Source organism: Lepidochelys kempii, chromosome 1 (assembly GCF_965140285.1).
Source record: "Lepidochelys kempii isolate rLepKem1 chromosome 1, rLepKem1.hap1, whole genome shotgun sequence".
In the NCBI taxonomy this organism is placed as follows: domain Eukaryota; kingdom Metazoa; phylum Chordata; order Testudines; family Cheloniidae; genus Lepidochelys; species Lepidochelys kempii.
Window position 1 is genome coordinate 212,454,303 of NC_136380.1, and position 22,248 is coordinate 212,476,550.

A 22,248-nucleotide genomic window follows, 5' to 3' on the forward strand; every position below is an offset into this window, starting at 1 on the left:
AGCAGCCACAGCAAAGAGTTACAAGTGGCCCCTAGACCGAAATATATTCACAGGAACCATTTGCTGAATAATTTGGAAGAACGAGCCAAAATAGAAAAATTGGAAAGTGTCTGCAAACAGAAAAGTAGTCTAAATTTGTTATATATAAATTGTTCTCTTCTAAAGATTGCCTAACAACACACAGAATGAGAGACAGATGGATAAACACATACACATACACACACCCAGATAATATATAATATATGCATGCTCCATCATCAAAGCACATCCATACAAACACAGTACACTAACACACACAACCTCACGCATAAGCAGAGCTACCTAGACACACACAAAGCCACCCCCATGTCCACCCGCTCTCACACACAAACAAGCACACAGGGACACAGACACCACAAACAATGACACCAAACACCCTACACACATGCCCTGGTTCCCAGACACTGCATGGAGTTATAAGCAGACACATACCTCAAGTAGTCAAACACATGTTTTTCCCTCAATGTCCTCTACCTGAGTGCACATGCATAAACACGCCCTCATGCAAAAAACAGCATGAAGTCACACGTGTGCATGCACATACACATACATACCCCCCACATGTATATGCGTACATGGTCTCACACATTCTCCTTCAACATCCATACACATGCAGCCACACAGATGTTTGCACACTCACTGAACACATGCACACACTCAGACACACAGCAATATGTACATAGGTCTCAAACATACAAACATATGCACATACAGCTTCACAAAAAGATACATTCATGCACAAACATGCCTTGCACACGCATTTCTCATGCACATATATTGCATGTGCACAACCCCCCAGCATAAATACATATGTGGACACTCACAGCTTCACACACATAACTTGCACAGACACACATGCATGCACATAACCTCTTGTGCATATATGTGAATGCACACAGCCTCCCAACCTCCCACTCACAGAATCTCTCTCTCTCTTGCTCTCTGCCACATACACACACAGAGAGACCCTCATGCACATGCACTGTCCGATGCATACCCACAAAGAATCATCTATACATGAATGCTGCTGCACAGTGGAGTTTTGGATCATTCTATCTCTACATCTTAAATAAGACGCTTTCCCAAAGAAGTTCCAGGTGCTGCAGGGAGTGCAGCAAGCAGGTTGTGAGTCACACTAGAACAGTCTCCCATTCTGAGTCCCCCACTCGCAGCAGGGGGTTCTCTGAGCAGTGAGTGGGCGAGCAAAAGGGGAATTGGAGGTACAATAATTACCAGGAGATTGCTGTGGGAGATATGGTGGATGAGGCAATGACTTTATGTCCCGTTAGGTCTAGAGACTTATCTTGATATTTAAAGTTACACATGAAATGAATATAGTGAGGTCTCAAACATCAAGCCCAAGAGGAACTGTGGCCACATCACACTGCTAGTTGAAGTAGAACTGCAATAGCAGGGGGCTGCCGGGCAGGACTGAGGGGCATTGACAGGGCTGTGTGGGGAGCTCAGCACTGGAATAGCATGGAGGTTGCAGGGCAGGACTGAGGGGCATTGGCAGGGCTGTGTGGGCAGCCCAGCACTGGGACAGCAGGGGATGAGGAGGCTGCTGTTAAGGCTAAGGTGAATGGGAAGCAGTTCGTGTTTTGGACTGAGTTATACTGGCAACTGCATGCAGTTGCCCAGGACAAGAATAGCAAATCGGTAAGTCTTGTGAGATCATCACTACATACATACATTTTACCTGGTGCTCTCTCCAGCCTCCCTTAGAATAACTCAAGGCATGAGGCTTCCCTCACTTCCTTTGGGAATCTCTTCTGTGCTCTAGTAGATTACTAGATTTCACCACTAAGAAATACTTTCTTATATCCATCCTGAAATTTACCATTGCCCAATTTCATTTAATTTACTTTTAGCTTCTTCTCCCTCCTCAGTATTTACACCCTTCAGATATTTGGAGCCTGTTATTATGTTCCCTCTTAGTCATCATTTAGCCGAGCTAGACATACTTAGCCCCTTTAATCTTTCCTTTCAGGTCCATCCCTCCAGCTGCTTCTCAGGATCCTCTGCAAATTTCCTGTTTTTTTCTGGTACTGAGGTTGCTCCCTGTGCTGAAAAAGTGAAGTCACTGAACTAGTCCCATCAAGAGAGGGACTGTCTCTCACACACATACCCCACCCCCAGTCAATGGCAGGAAACCTGTTGTGCTATTTTTTTAGTTATACATCTCTTCTCCCCTGACAGAATGGGGAGTTCCTGGCATATCCCAGTTTTCCTAAGTACTAGGAATGCCAGACGCTTTAATTTTCAAGGCTCTGTCCTACTCTTTCCTCCTACCCCTTCCTCCTTATGATCTCAGACAATTCCAGAGGTCTAGAAGCACCTAGAAGCCTGGATATTTGGTCTGCCATCAGAACTGGACAGTTAATGTGATTTTTGGTATCTCCTGCTTCCAGTTGGGCAGGACCTGCTGTATGAAGGCCTTTCACTTGGGCTATTGCAACCCTTCCAGTTGATCCAGTCTAACCAGCCTGAATCAACAAATTTTTCTAGCTACTCCAGATAGGTTTTTTCACCTGGCCTCTTCTAGTTCATATTCCTTTTTCTTGTGAGACTCTTCCTCAGCCCCAACAAACAAACACTCACACACAAGCTCCATACAGACTTTAACCTGTCTTCACTGGACAGACCTTTCTTCCAAGTCCTTTCCCTGCCCCCTGGGACTAACTCATTTTCCTCCAAGTCCTGATTCTTTCATCCTCCTGTCAAATGAGGCTGCCCGGGCAAGTGCAGCAGGAGGCTGACTGGCTGGCAGCAGCACTCAGCTGGGTGGTCCCCTGGAGTTTCTGCTTTCAGGCCTCTTTAGACGAGTCAAAGCAGTCTTGTTTGAGCATCATACATCGCTCAGGTTCCAGTTCATAGCTTGGATGCTGTTCATTTTACCTGAACTAATGACAGTCCATTCCTGGTCCATGTGTGATAATGGAGCAAACATTAGGTGAGGTGATCCAGATACACTCAAATGCATTGGCCGGGTGAAATCCACATAACGAATGAGAGATGGCGCATGGTCTGGCGGCCAGGGCAGATAACTGGGAGTCAGAACTCCTGGGTTGTATTTGTGATGCTGACACTTATTTGCCATGTGAGCAAGTCCCTTTCCTACCTGATGCCTCAGTTTCTCCCTTCGTAACATGGGCATAATAATATTGACCTACCTCGCCTCAGGAGGCTGTGAGGCTTAATGTCTTCCGTGCTTTGAGATCCTTGGATGGAAATGTCTGACCAGGGAAGCAGTTAGTAACTAAATGAAACTGACCCTCTCTTTCCCAGACCTGCCTGCAGTGAGTTCTGAGCTCCTCTGCCTAGCACGTTTAGGTTTCCTGGTATGGGCAGCTGTCCTTGTGACCACCAGCTGGGGTCTGGAAGAACAAAAAGGAGGAAGAGATCTTCTTATGTTACTCAGTGTGGGTAACTCCTGCTCGTGTTAATGGCGGGGGAGATGGATTTATCCTAAAAGACTGGCATTAAGTATGAAATCCCTTGTTCTAACTCTTTGTCCCTTTTTCCCCTTGACAGAGACTTGGCTCCATCTCAGTGTACAGACTGCCTCTGCCTCCCAAAAGTGCCCAACCTGGCCCCACCACTGTAGGTTTCCTTCACTCAGTTCCCAACTCCCTTCCTATAATGCTGAGTTCTCCAGTTACACAACATCCCCACTACAGAAATGATCTAACACCCTCCAAGTACTCAAGATACATACTAACCCCTCCAGCTTCTACTCCTTGCCCACTAGTTCCCTCCTTATCCCTGGATGGCCTACAGTAGCCTTGCAGCAGGCAAGGTGCATTTCTAGGGTGGAGGAGGGATAAGGAGCATTTCCAACAACAGGGTAGTTAGCTGAGGAGCATGCCCAGCAGGTGGTATGGGACCATACAGTGTGCAGGGGGAACTGGGCAGTCTCTGACAGCCAGGAAAACGCCTTGGAAAAGCAGTGACTGAGTGAGCGGAGTGTGATAACTGCTTACAAGTATCTCCAGAGCGTAAACACCAAAGACTCTAGAGAGGGATTGTTCAGGCTGGTACAAGTGGAGATAGCTGAACTTCAGCAAATGGGGGACATTTTGGCCTGGTTAGAATCCCCAAGGGACGTGATGGCAGCCCCATCTCCTGCAGCACTTACAAATGAGTCTGGACAAACCCTCATGTATGGGGCTCAGGGTAACTCATGATGCTTTATGTCTCTCTCTTTTATATCCTGTGATTCTCCTGCTGAAGTGTCTGGTTCTGCTGTTCCAAGCAAGGCCCATCCCCCTCCTGGCACTCAGAAAATCTTAAAGGACTCTTGTGTGTGTGGGCTGGAGGGTGGGGGAGGGCTACATTCTGGGAGGTGTGAAGTGCCAAGACCTCAGGACATGCCACCAGCAGGGGAACACGAGCTTCAATGAGCCCTCAAGCCAACGTCGGGTCATTGAAGGGCATGTGACGAGGAGCCGCCTATTCTCAGCTTCTCAAACAAATCACTCCCCACCCTACTTGCTGAGCCCAGAAGGAGGGAGGGCAGCTACTCCCTCTGGAGCCTGATACCCTACAAGAGAGCACAGCCAGGATCCCTGGAGTTTCCATAAAGAAAAGGAGTACTTGTGGCACCTTAGAGACTAACCAATTTATTTGAGCATGAGCTTTCGTGAGCTACAGCTCACTTCATCGGATCATCATGCATCCGATGAAGTGAGCTGTAGCTCACGAAAGCTCATGCTCAAATAAATTGGTTAGTCTCTAAGGTGCCACAAGTACTCCTTTTCTTTTTGCGAATACAGACTAACACGGCTGTTACTCTGAAACCTGGAGTTTCCATGTAACCCCGGACCTTCTAAGAGTACCTAGTCTCTGAGGACATTAAAGGGTGGGGAAGTCATACTGTTCTGAGCTGGTCTGTCTCCCTCAGCTCAAGTGTGTCCCTGCCTAGAGATCTCTCCTGCTCTCACTCTTTCTCTCTGTGAGGTGGCATGGCTGCCAAGTTTGGTGCAGCTCAATGTGGGACATTTCATGCAAATTATTTAATGACCTAATTTGCATATTTTAACTAATTTGCACATAGCCTTATACTTTCAAGCAGTGATGGAGACAGGGTGTGGAGCCACATAGAAGTAGGCATCTCTGGCGGAGGAGGTGTGGAGGTGTGGGGGTGCTGGGTAGTGGTCTGGGGTGCTGGAGAGTGGTAGGTTGAGTGGCTGCTGTTTCTGAGGTCTGGGGTAGCTATGTGCTCAGAGAGGGCTGTTTGAGGGAGTGGCTGAGGCCAGCACTAGGTCTGCCTCACATGTCTCTGCTGATTCTGCCTGTTGTTCCCTCCCCATTGGAATCCAGCACGGGTAGCTGCGAGAGGGGAGGCAGAGTGGCTGCCACGCTGCCTGCAGGGCAGTCCCACAGCCACCCACCCTGGCAGGAAGAGAAGTTGGAGGCAATTCTTGCAGCCATCTGGACGTGAGAGATCCCAGCTGGCTGCAGGGAGGTGTGACAGGGATGGCTAATGCATGAGGCAGCCCTGAGGGCATCACCCTACGGTGAGCTGCACCAGCCCCCTGTATGTGTTCCCTAGCGATCCCCCAAATGGTATCTCTCAGCCCAACTTTCTCTTTGGCTGAAGAGAGCTGGAGATACTTGTGGTTGTATCTGGTACCCAAAGAAGGGGGTCTCAGAGGAGATTGAGGGCTGGCTGGCAGGTGGTGGAAGAAAGACTGAAATACTGAGCAAACCCCTATCCCCTGCCACCTTCAGACAAATTTTTAAAAATGCCATTTAAAAAATGCACATTCAGGGAGGTAGAGTTTGCTTTAGGCACCTGCAATGTCTACAGCGAAGGGTGGAGCTTCCACCTATCCCCAAATTCCCAGGACACCCACGGGGTTTATGAATTCTTTGTGGGATAACTAAAGTGGTAAAATAATTTCAAGAGTCCCATGCACACCCATAGCTGCTGCAGCCTCCACTCCCTGGGGAGAATGCTGTGTTCTCATGGCATCACAATGCAACAGTGAGTGAAAGCCCCACTGCAACTCATGGGATTTCATGTCAAAACCCGAGGGCATCTGTGTAAGCGGGGGAATGGTCCTGCTATTGTAGGGAACTTTCCTGGCTTATCCACTACCCTGGTGAAGTGGGCTAGAGAAAGGATCTGAGTTCTTGCTCCCACTTCCTTTAACCAGAGGCCTGCTTGACCTCAAGGGCTCCCCTTCCACTCTCCTGTGTGGCAGAGTCCTCGTATCCCCAACAAGACTGGGCCTAGGATTCCTGGGGGGCTTGACCCCCAACCTTGTTGTGGTCACTTAGAGTAGGGGCTAGGATGTCCCCACTCCGGGGTGCTCTCTCTGGATTGGATGCTTCCCTGACCCATTGATCATTTCATACAGTTCAAAGTAAATACAATTTATTAAACAGCAATCCATTAAAAAAATAAGGAAAAAATGGGAAAGGTTAAAGGAAAACACATAACCCTGCTCTGTGGCACGGGGACATCACAACCAGCGTCTCTGGAATGTAAGGGAAGTTCACAGTCTGTTCCTCACAAATCCCAGGCCTCCTTCTTAGGCCCTGGCTGTGCTGCAGGGATGCTGCGGGTCGGACACTTGCTCTGGCGGTGGCCATATGCTCTCAGGCTGTAGGTGGCAGGACCTTTCTTCCCAGTGTCGCCCCGCCCCGTCGAGGTTACGATCCCCCTCGAAGTCTGGCCTGCATGGGTGTCTTCCTGCACTGGGACTGCTGCCCAGGGTCCCCCTTGCTTTCCCCAGCTGCTCACTGCACCTGGCTCCGGATTGGTCCAGGCCCAGCTCCACTCTGCCTCAGCACTGCTGCTGCTGCTCTGCCTCCAGCTCCCTGAGCTGCTTCTCTGGCCCCTCTGGCTCTGGTTGCTGCAGATCTGCTCCCAGGACAAGTCTGCTGTGTGGGCTGCTTCTGTCACTCTGCTCCCAGCACTGACCTGCTTCCTGGGCTGTTTTTCTAACCCCTCTGGATCTGACATAGCTCTGCTCCCTAGCTCAGCTTGGGCCCAGGCTTTCTTCTTAGCTCAGCCCCACTCTGTCTGACCCAGGCAATTCCAGCTCACACAGAAGATGGGACCCCACTGGCCTCCTGACTCCCTGATTAGCCTGCCGGCCCTGTCAATCAGGCTGACCTGGAGCATTGGCCTCTCCCCATTGTTCATGGGGACTCTCAGTCTCAGGGTCCTGATTTCCCATCGACCCTTCCCCTTTCTTTTGGTACTAGGAGCTAGCCAACCAAAACACCCCCTGTGACGTTATGAGTGTAGTATAATATTTCATTGAAAGGTGAGATAAGGCCAGAAAGAATTAATTAACTCACAGACTGACCTGACCCATAGCTGAACTTTAAAGACTGGTTAGGAAGATATGTAAATGAATAGAGCTTTAAAATGCAAGCCTGCATTATTAGAGATAGAAGGGTAGATATGTGCTCAGGTCTTGTGATGTAAGCAAACAAGTCTTGTCTATTGCTATAGCTTTGATTCAAAGATCAAAAAAGGAATATTAACATTTATGAAGACACTTGAGTAAAATTGTATTGTTGTCTATATGTCTCTTTGAAGGTTGTGGTAACCTGTATCTGAACTGTTTAATGGATAAATTACCCTGTGCTAATTGCCATGATGTTTAGGAGAAGGAAAGTTAAGCCTATTGTTTTCTCAGGCCAAAAGGCTGTTGGAAATTTATAAAAACCTTGGGACATGATCCTTCTTCATCTCAGATCTACTTTGGGTTTCAAGAGGGGGAAACCTTAAGCCATAAGGATTGAGATCCCCAGTCACTGACTGGAGTCACACTGAATATGGACATTGGACTATAACCTATGGACCATTTCTAAAAGGATTTTTGGCAACTACAAGCTCATCTCTGCTATCTATCTGAACCTCAAGAATTGAATTCAAGTCTGTATGGAGATTGATCTTTTAATCAACACTCTCTCTTCTTTTTTTAATAAATTTTAGTTTAGTTAACAAAAATTGACTATAGTGTGTATTTTGGGTAAGATCTAAGTTATAATTGTACCTGGGTCTGGGGCCTGATCCTTTGGGATTGGGAAAACCTGTTATTTTATATGATGAAGTAAGATTTTCAGAATTCATAGAATATCAGGGTTGGAAGGGACCTTAGGAGGTCATCTAGTCCAACCCCCTGCTGAAAAGCAGGACCAATCCCCAATTTTTGCCCCAGATCCCTAAATGGCCCCCTCAAGGATTGAACTCACAACTCTGGGTTTAGCAGGCCAATGTTCAAACCACTGAGCTACCCCTTCCTCTCCAAGTCATCATTATATGGTTGACGTGTGACTGGATAGAGGCCTGAGGCTTGGTACTTTAAGGGAACTGCATTGTTTGAACTTCTGAGTAACCAGTGAGGTACAGTAACTCCTCACTTAATGTTGTAGTTATGTTCCTGAAAAATGCAACTTTAAGTGAAATGATGTTAAACGAATCCAATTTTCCCATAAGATTTAATGTAAATGCGGGGGGTTAGGTTTCAAGGAAAAAATTTTTGGGCAGACAAAAGGCATTATGTACTGTACAGTACTGTACTGTGGTTGGGAAGTGCCCCTGGCTTACCCCACACAGGCACAGCCCACTGCAGGCAAGGACGCTAGGAAGCACCTTCGCAGCAGCAGTGGCAGCTTACCCAGAGAAGAATATGCGTCGACTTTGCCAGGGGATGCTCCAGACCCACCTCTTCCTGTCCCCGCTCCACTCCAGGCCCTCCTCTTCCCACTCCCACTCCACCTCTTCTCTGGAGCACACCGCATCTGGAGCAGCTCCTTTCCCCCCTCCCCGAAAGTCCTAAGCGCTGCCAAACAGCTGTTTGTCGGCGATTAGGACTTTCTGGGGGGGAGGGAGAGGAGTGGAGACGTGGCGCTTTCTGACTTTCTGGGACGGTGGGAAAGGAGGGGGCTCTCTTCCCCCTCCCTCCCAGAAAGTGGGGGAAGCGCTGGGAGGGAGGGGGAGGAGGTGGAGAAGGGGAACTTGTGCAATGCTCCCTTGTAAAGTTGCTGCTCTTCCACAAAATCTTACAAGCAGTGGACAGAGCAGGCAGCCAAACGATGTTATAAGGGAGCATTGCACAACTTTAAATGAGCATGTTCCCTAATTGAGCAGCGACGTAACTTTGAAACAACGTTAAGGAGAGAGGACTTTAAGTGTGGAGTTACTGTACTATAGAAGCTGTTTTGTGTTGGCTTGGTATATCTAAATATTGGAATATCCACCAGGTTTTGGGGTTTGTCTGCCCCGTTCTGTTTGCAGTTCACCCTAATTGAGTGACCTCAGCTGGCTCCCACGGGCAGCATCATTACAACAGTCCCCTTACATCTGCACCAATTCCAGGGAGTGTCTGTAACCAGAAGAAATTTCACATTTGATTATACCATACTGTACATCTCTATATATTTGCTGGCTTATTTGAGTTACCCACACCACTCTGTGCAACACCTGGCCTTTTCAGAAGGTCTCTCCTCCAACTATTACCAGGCATAGTCCAGTTTAGTTTATGGGGTTTGCAGAAGTAATAGCACCTGAAAGGGGGATGGGTGCAGACCATGCATTTAGATTAAAATATAGAGGGATAAATTCAGTCCTGGTGTAAGTGTGTGCTCCTCCAGTGAAACCAACTGCTTTGCATGAGATCTGAATTTGGCCCATCTTTTCTAATAGGGGAAGCAGGGTCACACTAGTCAGCCCCGTGAGGTGGAGTGGATCCACAGCTGGGACATAGGGACAAGGCGAGCAAGGAGAGCAGGAGTGGAAACACTAAAGACTTTTGACAGGGGAGTCAGGCCTCCCTGGAGAGGGATCTGAGGATGTTTACACCTTTACACTGTATTATTACTATTATTAAGCTCAAAACAATACCCCCATGGGCTTTACAGAATGAGACAATGCTCTCCCGATACCTGGTGCCATGTCTTGCCGAGACAACAGATGGGGGGGGGCATGCAGGGTCACATGCCCACCCCCACCCCCCAAGATTTCTGCCAGGGTTCACACCACAATATGGTCAGCAGCAACCTTTTGGCACTGTGAAGGAGGGAAGTGACAGGAGCTACTTCCAGATGCAGCAGGGGAGGAGGGGAGGAAGGGATGACCTGGCCATGTCTTTGCAGAGTTCATTTCTTTTTCTTCTCCCCTCATGCCCCCCATTCCCAGCTGGAAGCAGCTTGTTCCTTCCTCCCTGCACATTGTTTTTTTTTTTTTTTAATTTTGTATTTATTTTATTTTTTTACAAGAGGAATAAAAACTTTTATTTGAAAATAGGCCCCCCACATTTCATATTTCTGCCAAGAAGAGCTCTACAAAAATAATTCTCTAAAGAGAAAATCTGAATAATCACAAGAAGAACAACGTTAACCCTCCCCAACAGCAGCAGGATCAGGCAGCTAATACCTCCAGGCTGCTGCTGGGCACTGACATAACCCAACCACCTCCTGTCCCCCGGCTCCAGCATGGGCAGGAAGGGGTTAAGCCCTAAGGACATATTGTGCACCAGGGCCCAGGGAACCTGACTTCAGGGCCTTCAGTGAACCAGCCAGAGAGGTGGCTCAGCAGGGGAGGATACAGGAACAAGCTGGAAATTGCTTCCCCCCCCCAACTCCAGAGCTAAGCTGAGGGGTGGAGAGGCTTTCCCATGCCAGTGCTGTGCAGGGCTTTGGCACATGTAGGGCTTGGCTCCTCCTGGCCAGTGACTGGGCCGGTGGGTCTTGAGCTTTCCCAGGGCGCTGGCCCAGCCAGAGGCAGTGGGGGAAGGAAGGAGCCTGACAGCCAGGCTGTGATGAGCTGAGAGCTCTGACCAGGAGCTGGTTCTCTGCACAGTGCTGGGAGCAGGATGTGCCCCACCTGGGGCGATATGGAGGAGCAGCGGGGCTTAGGGGGTGAAGGGGCAAAGCAGGGAGAGGACAGTGAGAGGGGGAGTCCATAAAGGTGACACGTAACTGGCCGCCGCCTGGTGCCTGCCTGCATTGACTAACCACCACAGCTTGCAATGCACAGTTAGTGCCAGCCAGAAATGGGATGCGGGACGGGTCTTGAGGGCCAAAAGCCAACATGTAGCAGGGGCTGTGCTGACAGACCAGAGTGGGGAGCGGCTGGCCCTGCGCGCTGCATCTTTGCTCCGTCACCAGCCTTGCACACGCACCCCCATCGTCAGTCACTGTACCCCCTCCCTGCTCCCTGCTAGTGGGCTGGTGACTGACGAGCAGGGATCTGGCCAGCAGCAGGACCCGCCAGTACTGATGCGGGGTGGGGGGAGACAGAAAATATGGGAAAATTTACCCATTTTAAAGAAAAAGTCAGGACACCTGCAGGGGGGCTTAAATACGGGACTATCCCTTTAAAAACGGGACATCTGGTCACCCTAGTCATTCCCAGCTTGCGTAGACATTCCTGCAATAGCTCTGATTTAGCTAGTGCACTGAGAATAGAAGTAGCCATGGTGGTGCAAATGGCAAGCCGCCACAAGTATGATCCCATCCAAGATGCAAGGCACATACTGTGGGCAGCTAGCCCCTCCCACCACTGCATCTGTGCTTCTATTTTTAGCACCCTAGCTCAGTCTGAGCTAGTGCAGGTATGTCTACTTAAGCCGCTAATTACACCTTCCAGCTCAAAGTGTAAACATAGCCTTAGTATTTACCATCTCAATGATTCCAGATCAACTGTACTCCATTTACAAGTAAAAAAGTTTTCTTTTTAAAAGCAGCACCACAACATCCCTTTGAGATGTGAGGGTCAAGCTGGGATCTTTCCATCCTGCACAACATCAACATAATTAGGCTCTCTGTGACACCTGTGCCTTTCGGGAGGTGGTGGGGGGCAGTTTACAGGCACAGATAAGACTACACTTTGAAGACAATGTGGTTGCACAGGTGTCAGTGAGGACACAATTTGTGTAGCAGAACCTTTATTATGGTTTATGAAGAGGGAAGGAGCCCAGCTTGACTCTCAAATACCAGGCTGAATGTGCAAAGTTGGCAGCAGGTGAAAATGTTTTTTTACTAGTAAACTGCATACGTTTGAGCTAAGAAATGATAAACACATAGCCCTATCATGGCATTTATGTGGACATGCTTTTTAAAGTCCTGAGGTAAGTGGGGAAGTGGGATACCGGGAGGAAGCACGAGCAGGAGATGGTGAGAGGGAAGGGCTCCTGCCTCATACTGAGAAAGAGGGACGATCAGCCATTTATCTCAAGTGCCTATACACAAATGCAAGATGCCTGGGAAACAAGCAGGGAGAACTGGAAGTCCCGGCAGAGTCAAGGAATTATGATGTGATTGGAATAACAGAGACTTGGTGGGATAACTCACATGACTGGAGTACTATCATGGATGGATATAAACTGTTCAGGAAGGACAGGCAGGGCAGAAAAGATGGGGGAGTTGCATTGTATGTAAGAGAACAGTATGACTGCTCAGAGCTCTGGTATGAAACCGCAGAAAAATCTGAGAGTCTCTGGATTAAGTTTAGAAGCATGAGCAACAAGGGTGATATCGTGGTGGGAGTCTGCTATAGGCCACCGAACCAGGGGGATGAGGTGGACGAGGCTTTCGTTTGACAACTAACAGAAGCTACTAGATCACAGGCCCTGGTTCTCATGGGAGACTTCAATCACCCTGATATCTGCTGGGAGAGCAATACAGCGGTGCACAGACAATCCAGGAAGTTTTTGGAAAGTGTAGGGGACAATTTCCTGGTGCAAGTGCTGAAGGAACCAACGAGGGGCAGAACTCTTCTTGACCTGCTGCTCACAAACCAGGAAGAATTAGTAGGGGGAGCAAAAGTGGATGGGAACCTGGGAGGCAGTGACTATGAGATGGTCAAGTTCAGGAAACCTGACACAGGGAAGAAAGGAGAGCAGCAGAATACGGACCTTGGACTTCAGAAAAGGAGACTTTGACTCCCTCAGGGAACTGATGGGCAGGATCCCCTGGGAGAATAACATGCGGGGGAAAGGAGTCCAGGAGAGCTGGCTGTATTTTAAAGAATCCTTATTGAGGTTACAGGGACAAACCATCCCAATGTGTAGAAAGAATAGCAAATATTGCAGACGACCAGCTTGGCTTAACAGCGAAATCCTTGTTGATCTTAAACACAAAAAAGAAGCTTACAAGAAGTGGAAGATTGGACAAATGACCAGGGAGGACTACAAAAATATTGCTCAGGCATGCAGGAGTGAAATCAGGAAGGCCAAATCACACTTGGAGTTGCAGCTAGCAAGGGATGTTAAGAGGAACAAGAAGGGTGTCTACAGGTATGTTAGCAACAAGAAGAAGGTCAGGGAAAGTGTGGACCCCTTACTGAATGGGGGAGGCAAACTAGTGACAGAGGATGTAGAAAAAGCTAATGTACTCAATGCTTTTTTTGCCTCTGTCTTCACGAACAAGGTCAGCTCCCAGACTACTGCACTGGGCAGCACAGCATGGGGAGGAGGTGACCAACCCTCTGTTGAGAAAGAAGTGGTTTGGGACTATTTAGAAAAGCTGGACGAGCACAAGTCCATGGGGCCGGATGCGCTGCATCCGAGAGTGCTAAAGGAGTTGGCGGATGTGATTGCAGAGCCATTGTCCATTATCTTTGAAAACTCATGGTGATCGGGGAGGTCCCGGACGACTGGAAAAAGGCTAATTTAGTGCCCATCTTTAAAAAAGGGAAGAAGGAGGATCCTGGGAACTACAGGCCAGTCAGCCTCACCTCAGTCCTTGGAAAAATCATGGAGCAGGTCCTCAAGGAATCAATTCTGAAGCACTTAGAGGAGAGGAAAGTGATCAGGAACAGTCAGCATGGATTCACCAAGGGCAAGTCATGCCTGACTAATCTAATTGCCTTCTATGATGAGATAACTGGCTCTGTGGATGAGGGGAAAGCAGTGGACGTGTTATTCCTTGACTTTAGTAAAGCTTTTGACACGGTCTCCCACAGTATTCTTGCCATCAAGTTAAAGAAGTATGGGCTGGATGAATGGACTATAAGGTGGATAGAAAGCTGGCTATATTGTCGGGCTCAACGGGTAGTGATCAATGGCTCCATGTCTAGGTGGCAGCTGGTATCAAGCGGAGTGCCCCAAGGGTCGGTCCTGGGGCCGGTTTTGTTCAATATCTTCATTAATGATCTGAAGGATGGGATGGATTACACCCTCAGCAAGTTTGCAGATGACACTAAACTGGGAGGAGAGGTAGATAAGCTGGAGGGTAGGGATAGGATACAGAGGGACCTAGACAAATTAGAGGATTGGGCCAAATGAAATCTGATGAGGTTCAACAAGGACAAGTGCAGAGGCCTGCACTTAGGACGGAAGAATCCCATGCACCGCTACAGACTAGGGACCAAATGGCTAGGCATTAGTTCTGCAGAAAAGGACCTAGGGGTTACAGTGGACAAGAAGCTGGATATGAGTCAACAGTGTGCCCTTGTTGCCAAGAAGGCCAATGGCATTTTGGCTGTATATGTAGGGGCATTGCCAGCAGATGGAGGGACATGATCGTTCCCCTCTATGCGACATTGGTGAGGCCTCATCTGGAGTAGTGTGTCCAGTTTTGGGCCCCACACTACAAGAAGGATGTGAAAAAATTGGAAAGCGTCCAGCAGAGGGCAACAAAAATGATTAGGGGACTGGAACACATGAGTTATGAGGAGAGGCTGAGGGAACTGGGATTGTTTAGTCTGCGGAAAAGAAGAATGAGGGGGGATTTGATAGCTGCTTTCAGCTACCTGAAAGGGGGGTGCCAAAGAGAATGGATCTTTACTGTTCTCAGTGGTAGCAGATGACAGAACGAGGAGTAATGGTCTCAAGTTGCAGTGGGGGAGGTTTAGGTTGGATATTAGGAAAAATGTTTTCACTAGGAGGGTGGTGAAACACTGGAATGCGTTACCTAGGGAGATGGTGGAATCTCCTTCCTTAGAAGTTTTTAAGGTCAGGCTTGACAAAGCCCTGGCTGGGATGATTTAGTTGGGGATTGGTCCTGCTTTGAGCAGGGGGTTGGACTAGATGACCTCCTGAGGTCCCTTCCAACCCTGATATTCTATGATTCTATGAAAGCAAGGCCGTATTTCAAACCATTGTAGGGAAAATGCAGCTTTAATACTATAGTTTAGTCCAGGCAATGGAGAAAGATGATTTGTCACCACTGAGAGATTCAAGCTGAGCTCTATCACTGGTGGATTAACGATCACCCAATTCTGGCACAATGTGGAGGGAGGATGGGATGGTCAGCAAAAGCCCCATTCTGCCCTAAATGAGCCTGTTGGTCCTTACTAGGAATGGAAGTTGTTGGGAGTCTGTAGCCCTGGAGTAGACTGTGGATGATGGCCTGGCCCCAGCAATATGGTGACAGGAGACATGTTTGAGGGAAGATCAGTCACATGGAGTATGTAATATTCATGCCACCCCCCAATCCCAGACCATGCTTGCTGTGGAGAGGAGCTGCTCACAGTGGTCACACCCAGTCTTAAGTGGCTGGAGATGATGGGGAGTGATTGTAGGCAGGGAACAGTGGATGGGCTACTCTGGGTGTGAAGTTGTTTCCTCCCAATAGGTAAGGACCAGCAGAGGAGAAGAACAATGAGACAAACTCTGTCTGTCTGGGTCTTCCTGAGTTTCTGTCTTCTCTGTTTGGGTTTGTGCATCTGACTGTCTGTGGTACTCTCTGTCCATCTGTGGAGCTGTCTCTTTGTCTCTGTCTGTGAATTGGGACATTAACCTTGCTTTTTCCTCTCATCTTTCCCTCTTCTGGCTCCTCTAGCTCTATAGGCAGTACACAGACCAGCTCTCTGACTTTGCACAGAAGGAAGCGGCAAAACTACTGGGTGAGAAAGAAACCCAAGGGAACAGCCAGAGCCCCCAGAAACAGGACAGCCAGACAGAAGTCAAAGAGGAGCGGTACTCCAAATGCCAAGGTAGGACCACTCAGCCGCACTGGACAGACAGGCTCACTTTATTACCAAAAGATGGACAGTTCAAGCTGGAGGTGCAGAGGGATGGAATTCAAGTGGGGCAAAAGGGGGACAAGTGCACACTGTTCCAGGAGAAGGAGGAAGAAGTCCCACTGGGTGGAAGAGGAGAAGCTAATAGAGGCTAAATTTCCTTTCCCATCTGCCCCGCAGGAATATGTGTGACAGCAAGGGATAGTTTTTCTCAGAGCAGTCTCTCCTTCCATCACACAGTAGGTTACAGATCTCCTGTAGGGGGAGATCTGTAGAAAGAGGCCTTTTCACACTTGCGGGATCATTTGAGGAGATCTCTCCTTCCGGTGCACAAGAGGTTAAACACCCCATCCTGCCCATACTGCAGATGACTTTGCAGTACTGTATAGCACAGGGATATGTGCCGAGTCCTCCAGCACTCAGACATGATGTTTCCACAGGAGCTGCTTGTGATGGGATCTCCAGGGTGCAGCCTGAGAGTGTGGGACTGCTGTGTGCCCTGAACTCTCTCCAGCCTGGGCTATCTCTCACAATGCCTTGCTAGCAACCAACAGCAAGCCCCTCCAGGCACTGTGATCACTCAACACAACAGCATGTGGAGCCCCACACCCAGCTTTATTGCATGAATGCTCCCAGAGCCACTCATGAATCACATAGAGAAAGGCACCAGAGTCAAATCCCCCAAGCTCCCAGCACTGTACCCCAGGAATATACTGTCTTGCACTGCTTATGATGAGCAATGCCGATTTATTAATTGGTTCACCACTTCATCAATGGAAAGTGGACATACACCAGCCTTTGCAAAACCTAAGCAGATTTACCACACACTTCATACAAACTTGCTGGTAAAGGTAAATAGTTAAACAAATTTATTTACTACAAAAGATAAATTTTAAGTGTTTTAAGTGATAGGCAAATAGTCAGAGTTAGTTACTAAAAGAAATAAAATATAAGCACGCTGTCTAAATTTTCAACCCTATTAGACTCAGCAACATATAGATTAAGCAGTTTTTCTCACCCCACTGGATATTGCAGTCCCTAGTATACAGATTTCACCCTTGAAATCTGGGCCAGTCCCCTCAGTTGGAGTCTTCAGAGTGTCCTTGTTGCTTGCAGCGTAGGTGGGGGCAGGGGAAAGGTCCAGCTTGTGGCCACTGTGTTCTGTTTTATACCCTCAGTCCCATGTACTTGGGGAGCACAAGTCCAGGCATGTCTGGGGGCATTGCTGAGTCTCCAGGCAAGGTTGAGCAATTCCCCTGGTGTGGCCTCATGATGCATTCAGGTGAGTCATTGAATTGCAACTCCCTTGCTGGACAATGGTTGTTGATGGGTTGTTTGACATTCCACCCGGACATTGGTTATTTTCCTTGCTGTTGCCTCTGGGGAGCTAATATCTGGCTGATCCCCCAATTTACAGCATGGTTTAGTGACAACCATACACAATCTCACAACTTCATAGGCATTAATGATATACATATTTGGATAGAAAAATGACTTTCAGCAGATTATAACCTTTCCCCTGATACCTCACATGGCTTGCTTTATATGCAAGATCACAAATATATATAAATGAGGAATATGGAGGTTACAGGGTGCTCCCCCAAGGTATAGAATGTCACACTGCTATCTTGCCATCCTCAATAAGGGAAAGAAGAGACAGACACGGGGCTTCCTCAATATTTCTTGACCCTCCCTGGCTTACCCTCTTGTCTCAAGACTTTTTCTCATCCACAGACTGTTCTAGACACATTCAGAAATATGTTACCAAGAAGCTTGGAGAAGACTGGATATTCCTGGTTCTGTTGGGTCTGGTCATGGCACTGGTGAGCTGGGGAATGGATTATGCCAGCGCCAAGAGCCTGCAGGGTGGGTCCCATTCAGGTGCTATGAAACTGCCTCATAAATCACATGAACAATTCACTTCTATGCCTAATGTCTCATGTTCCTCATCCTTCAGCACCAGTTCCCTGCAGCACATTGCCCCATAGTGCCATTGGGGTCAGTACTAACTCCCAGGGCAGAATATCCCCTAGTTTGTTACCCACACCACTCCCTGAGTACAGCTTTTCTCGCACCACACTGGGGCACTGGGATCAGTACTGACCTAGAGGGGAGAGTATCCTCTTCTAAAGAGTCACACTAGATCTTGCAGAACATTCATTTTATTTGGAAGTTGCTCCTCAAAATATAGGCCAGACATCCTCTGCTTAGCTTAGGATATTTAACAGTTACAGACCAAGGTAGAATGGTATGGCTTGACCATGAAGTCGTGTTAATTTAATATTATATTTCTCCTCTCAAGATACATACGTACACACAGCTCCTCTAATCCAGTCCCCACGTCCTCTTTATACTGGGGTGAATTCAGTCTTCAGGTTCATTCAGCCTTGTGTTTCACATCCCCCTAATACACACTGCTCCCTGTGACACCTGCTGTCTGCTGGCAGGACCCCTTTCTGCTGAGGGGTTCAGTCCTGAACGTGGTTGGATTGTTCTCGGTGGGGCTATCCTGATTTTGAGCTGGGTTTGTTTGATGCTCATCAGCCCCTTTGGGGAGGTACTGCTCTCGCTGACTCCTGCTCTGTCTGCCCACAGCTTACAAGTGGATGTACAAGGAGCTGCACCCGAGTGTCCCTATGCAGTACCTGGCCTGGGTCACCTACCCCCTCATCCTCATCCTCTTTGCTGCTGTCTTCTGCCACCTTGTCTCCCCACAGGCTGTTGGTGAGAGCAGGGGGCAAGGGAAGATCTGCCTTTGTCTGTCTCTTTTTCTGTATGGCATGTTCCTTGTTTCTATGGCTTATTTATTCATTCTCTGGTCTGGTTTTTTTCAGGGTCTGGGATTCCTGAGCTGAAAACAATCATGCGGGGAGTGGTCCTCAAGGAATACCTCACGCTCAAAGCTTTTGTGGCCAAAGTTGTAGGCCTGACAGCTGGGCTGGGGAGTGGCATGCCTATAGGGAAAGAGGTGAGTGTTGCTGTTGTGTCTGTGTGGAGTAATGGCCAGGGAGGGGGAGGCAGGTATAGGTGTCTCTTTGGGCACTGTGAAGCCCTGGGGAGGAAGGGGCTATAAATAGCTTATCTTTATGGACAAGGGGCCATTTCTCCCCCCACCTCGCACTCTGCTTTTGTTTCTGAATTTCCCTACAGCATTGACCTCCCATTGGTCATTTTCCTGACTCTGTAAAAGGTTTGCTAGAGAAGGGGTTAAAGGAAGTGTGACATCGCACTCCATAATGATTTATGGAAATATGCTTAAGAGTGTAAATATGATGTAACTGGAATATGCTTTATGCAAAAGGTCTCTTGTAAGGTATCATTACAAAGCTTAAAATCTACTGAGTGTGTTCATTCTATTTGTATGCATGTATCATTCTTGTATCTGAAGCTAGAAGTATAAAGTATAACTCTGAGGTCCTATTGTAATTATGCAAAGTGTGGGCCATTGATGATCATTTAGAATCTTGATGGCTCCCATTGACTAGAACAATTGGTTGTAAATGGCTCTGTTTACTTGCAAGCCTTCCTGTGTTCCTGTAAGCCAGCCCAGGAAGAATGGTGGACTCCATCTTAAACCTGGTGCTTTTCCATTTAGAAGGAGGGGTGGGGACCCAGAGAGACAAAAGATTCCCGCCTTGTGCCAAAGCTATAAAAGGGGGTGGAAGAGAACAAAGGAGGCTGCAGTCATGAGAAAACCCCTAGTTACCACCTGAGCTGGAACTAACAAGGACTGTACCGGGGAAAGGATTGGGCCCAGACTAGGAAGGAGTCTAGTCTGTGAAAGAAGCTTATTGGAACATCTCTGAGGGTGAGATATTATCTGTAAGCAGTTTCTTAATGTATTAGGCTTAGACTTGCGTGTTTTTGCTTTATTTTATTTGGTAACTTATTTTGTTCTGTCTGTTATTATTTGAATCCACTTAAATCCTACTTTTTATAGTGAATACAATCACTTTTGTTTATTAATTAACCCAGAGTAAATGATTAATACCTGGGGGAGCAAACAGCTGTGCATACCTCTCTATCAGTGTTATAGAGGGTGGACAATTTATGAGTTTACCTTGTATAAGCTTTATACAGATTAAAATGGATGTATTTGGGGTTTGGATTCCATTGGGAACTGGGTGTCTGGGTGCTGGAGATAGATGACCTACTGAGCAGTTTTTGGTTAAAGTCTGCAGCTTTGGGACCAGACTTGGGTCTGTGTTGCAGCAGGCTAGTGTGTCTGGCTCAACAAGGCAGGGTTTTGGAGTCCCAAGCTGGCAGGGAAAATGGGCTCAGAGGTAATCTCAGCACATCAGGTGACAGTCCCAAGGGGGGGTCTCTGTGACCAAACCTATCAGGAAGATGCTGAGATACCTTCAAATCAGTGATTTCCTACCTGAGAGAAAGAGGGGAGAGGTGGGAGGAGAGAGACAGAGATGATCAGAGAGAGAGAGAGAGAGAGAGAGAGAGAGAGAGAGAGAGGAAAGCGTGCGCCAACTTCTGTGTTTATTAAATCCATGTCAGTTGCACAATGCACTGACCCTCTTTCCTCATCATCTTTTCCCTTCTCTTCTCTGACAGGGTCCCTTCGTGCACATTGCCAGCATCTGTGCTGCTGTGCTCAGCAAGTTCATGTCAATCTTCTGTGGCGTGTATGAGGTAAGGCACAGGTTTCTGTGTACACTTGTCCTGAAGCTCTCCATCTCCTGGGAGAGACAACATGATTTCTTCTCTGGAGGAGGGCATAGCAGGGGGAGGGGGCAGGATACTGGTACAGGGAACGCAGTCAGTTCACCAAGGTGTTACAGACCAGTACATTACATGCACTGGCCAGGATTATGGACAGTGGCCAGGTATACAGTCCAGTAAGTTATAAGTACTGGCCTGGTATGTGGCATACTAAGTTACAGAACAGACTGGCTAGGAATATGATCTGGCAAGTCTGGATTCTGATAGTGCTGAAGCCATAAGCTGCCTCATTGTAGTCACTCTCCATACATAAAGACTTGCCAAAAGCTTTGCATAAAGACCAGTTTGTCTTAGAATGTGCATGCACAGAGCACTGCTAATCATAGGAGTGGTCTATATATCTGCTGTAGAAACACCCTTTACAGTAAAAAGATCATTGTAGTGATGAGCTGTTTATTAAGACTGGCAGTGTCCCTAGAGGCTAACTATATGCTATATAGAGAGACTGACTCACTGTAATAGAAACAGCTTGTGCAGACTGGCTCCCTGCAGAGACTGGCTGTGTAATATAAGATAACTACAGCAGTTGTTTATATAGACCAGATCTGTATAGAGACTGGTGCACAAGAGTAGATTGGTGGCATGCAGGCACCACATCACAGCAATACAGTAGACCTTGGCTGTGCATAGTGACCAGATCTCCATATTAGAGACAAGCTTACTGTACTAAAGACTGGCAATGTGTAGAGCCCGGCTCACCATAGCAGAGACGTCTGCATTTGCTGCTGGCTGTTGCTTCATTTTGGAGGATGGGGGGACTAACCCTGTGGCTGTGCTCCCTCTAACCCTGGCATGCCCTTCTCTGGCTGGGCTCTCTGTTCCAGAATGTGTACAGGCAGCTAGAACTCCTGGTGGCGGCTTGCGCGGTTGGAGTTGGATGTTGCTTCGGGGCTCCTCTCGGAGGCAAGTGTATTCTTATATACAACAGTTTGTATACATCACCTCAACTGTCTCACTGTGAATCTCCTACATGAAAACAAGTTCTGCACAGACTTACCTCCTTTCCAGTTCTGTGGTGAAATGTTATTTCTTTTTTCATGTAATCATGGAGGATGGAAGGCAAGGCAGGGGGAAGGAGGGGGGAATGCCATAGAGGAAGTGACATTTGGGCAGGAAGTGTCATAACTAATGGCTGAGCCTATTTAGTCCCCAAGTATCAGGCCGAACCTCCAAAGATGGGTCTGCCTACACAATCAGTAAAGACCACCTTCCACAATAGAGAGGAAGGACCAAAAAACACTAGTGGCGGGGAGTGACATCACTCATGGGCAGCAAGTGATAATACTCATGAACAGGAAGTTATATTTTTAGTGCACAAAATAAATTCTTTATCAGTAAGCTAGAGAATAATAAGGCTTTGGAGAGAAATGTGAGTGTTAATCACTCACATCTTTGCTTCTGAATCAGAGCCACTCTCTTAAATAACACGTATGACAGAGATATAGATATATATCTATTGTTCAGCTAGATGGGCAAGGCCCAGGGCAACAGTACACAAGGTGCAACAGCCTCCAGTCAAGAGGGAGAAAACTGATACATAGATC

At 47.8% G+C, this 22,248-nt stretch overlaps 1 protein-coding gene across 1 annotated transcript in view; it reads left to right on the forward strand.

Annotated features, from left to right (window-relative positions):
* Positions 1-22,248, forward strand: part of CLCN1 (chloride voltage-gated channel 1) — a 53,258-nt gene that overhangs the window by 2,582 nt on the left and 28,428 nt on the right. The window contains exons 2-6 of the mRNA XM_073331061.1: positions 15,790-15,943; positions 17,705-17,836; positions 18,566-18,694; positions 18,805-18,938; positions 20,537-20,614. Coding sequence (XP_073187162.1) covers positions 15,790-15,943; positions 17,705-17,836; positions 18,566-18,694; positions 18,805-18,938; positions 20,537-20,614 — 627 coding nt within the window. The remainder of the gene's footprint in view (positions 1-15,789; positions 15,944-17,704; positions 17,837-18,565; positions 18,695-18,804; positions 18,939-20,536; positions 20,615-22,248) is intronic.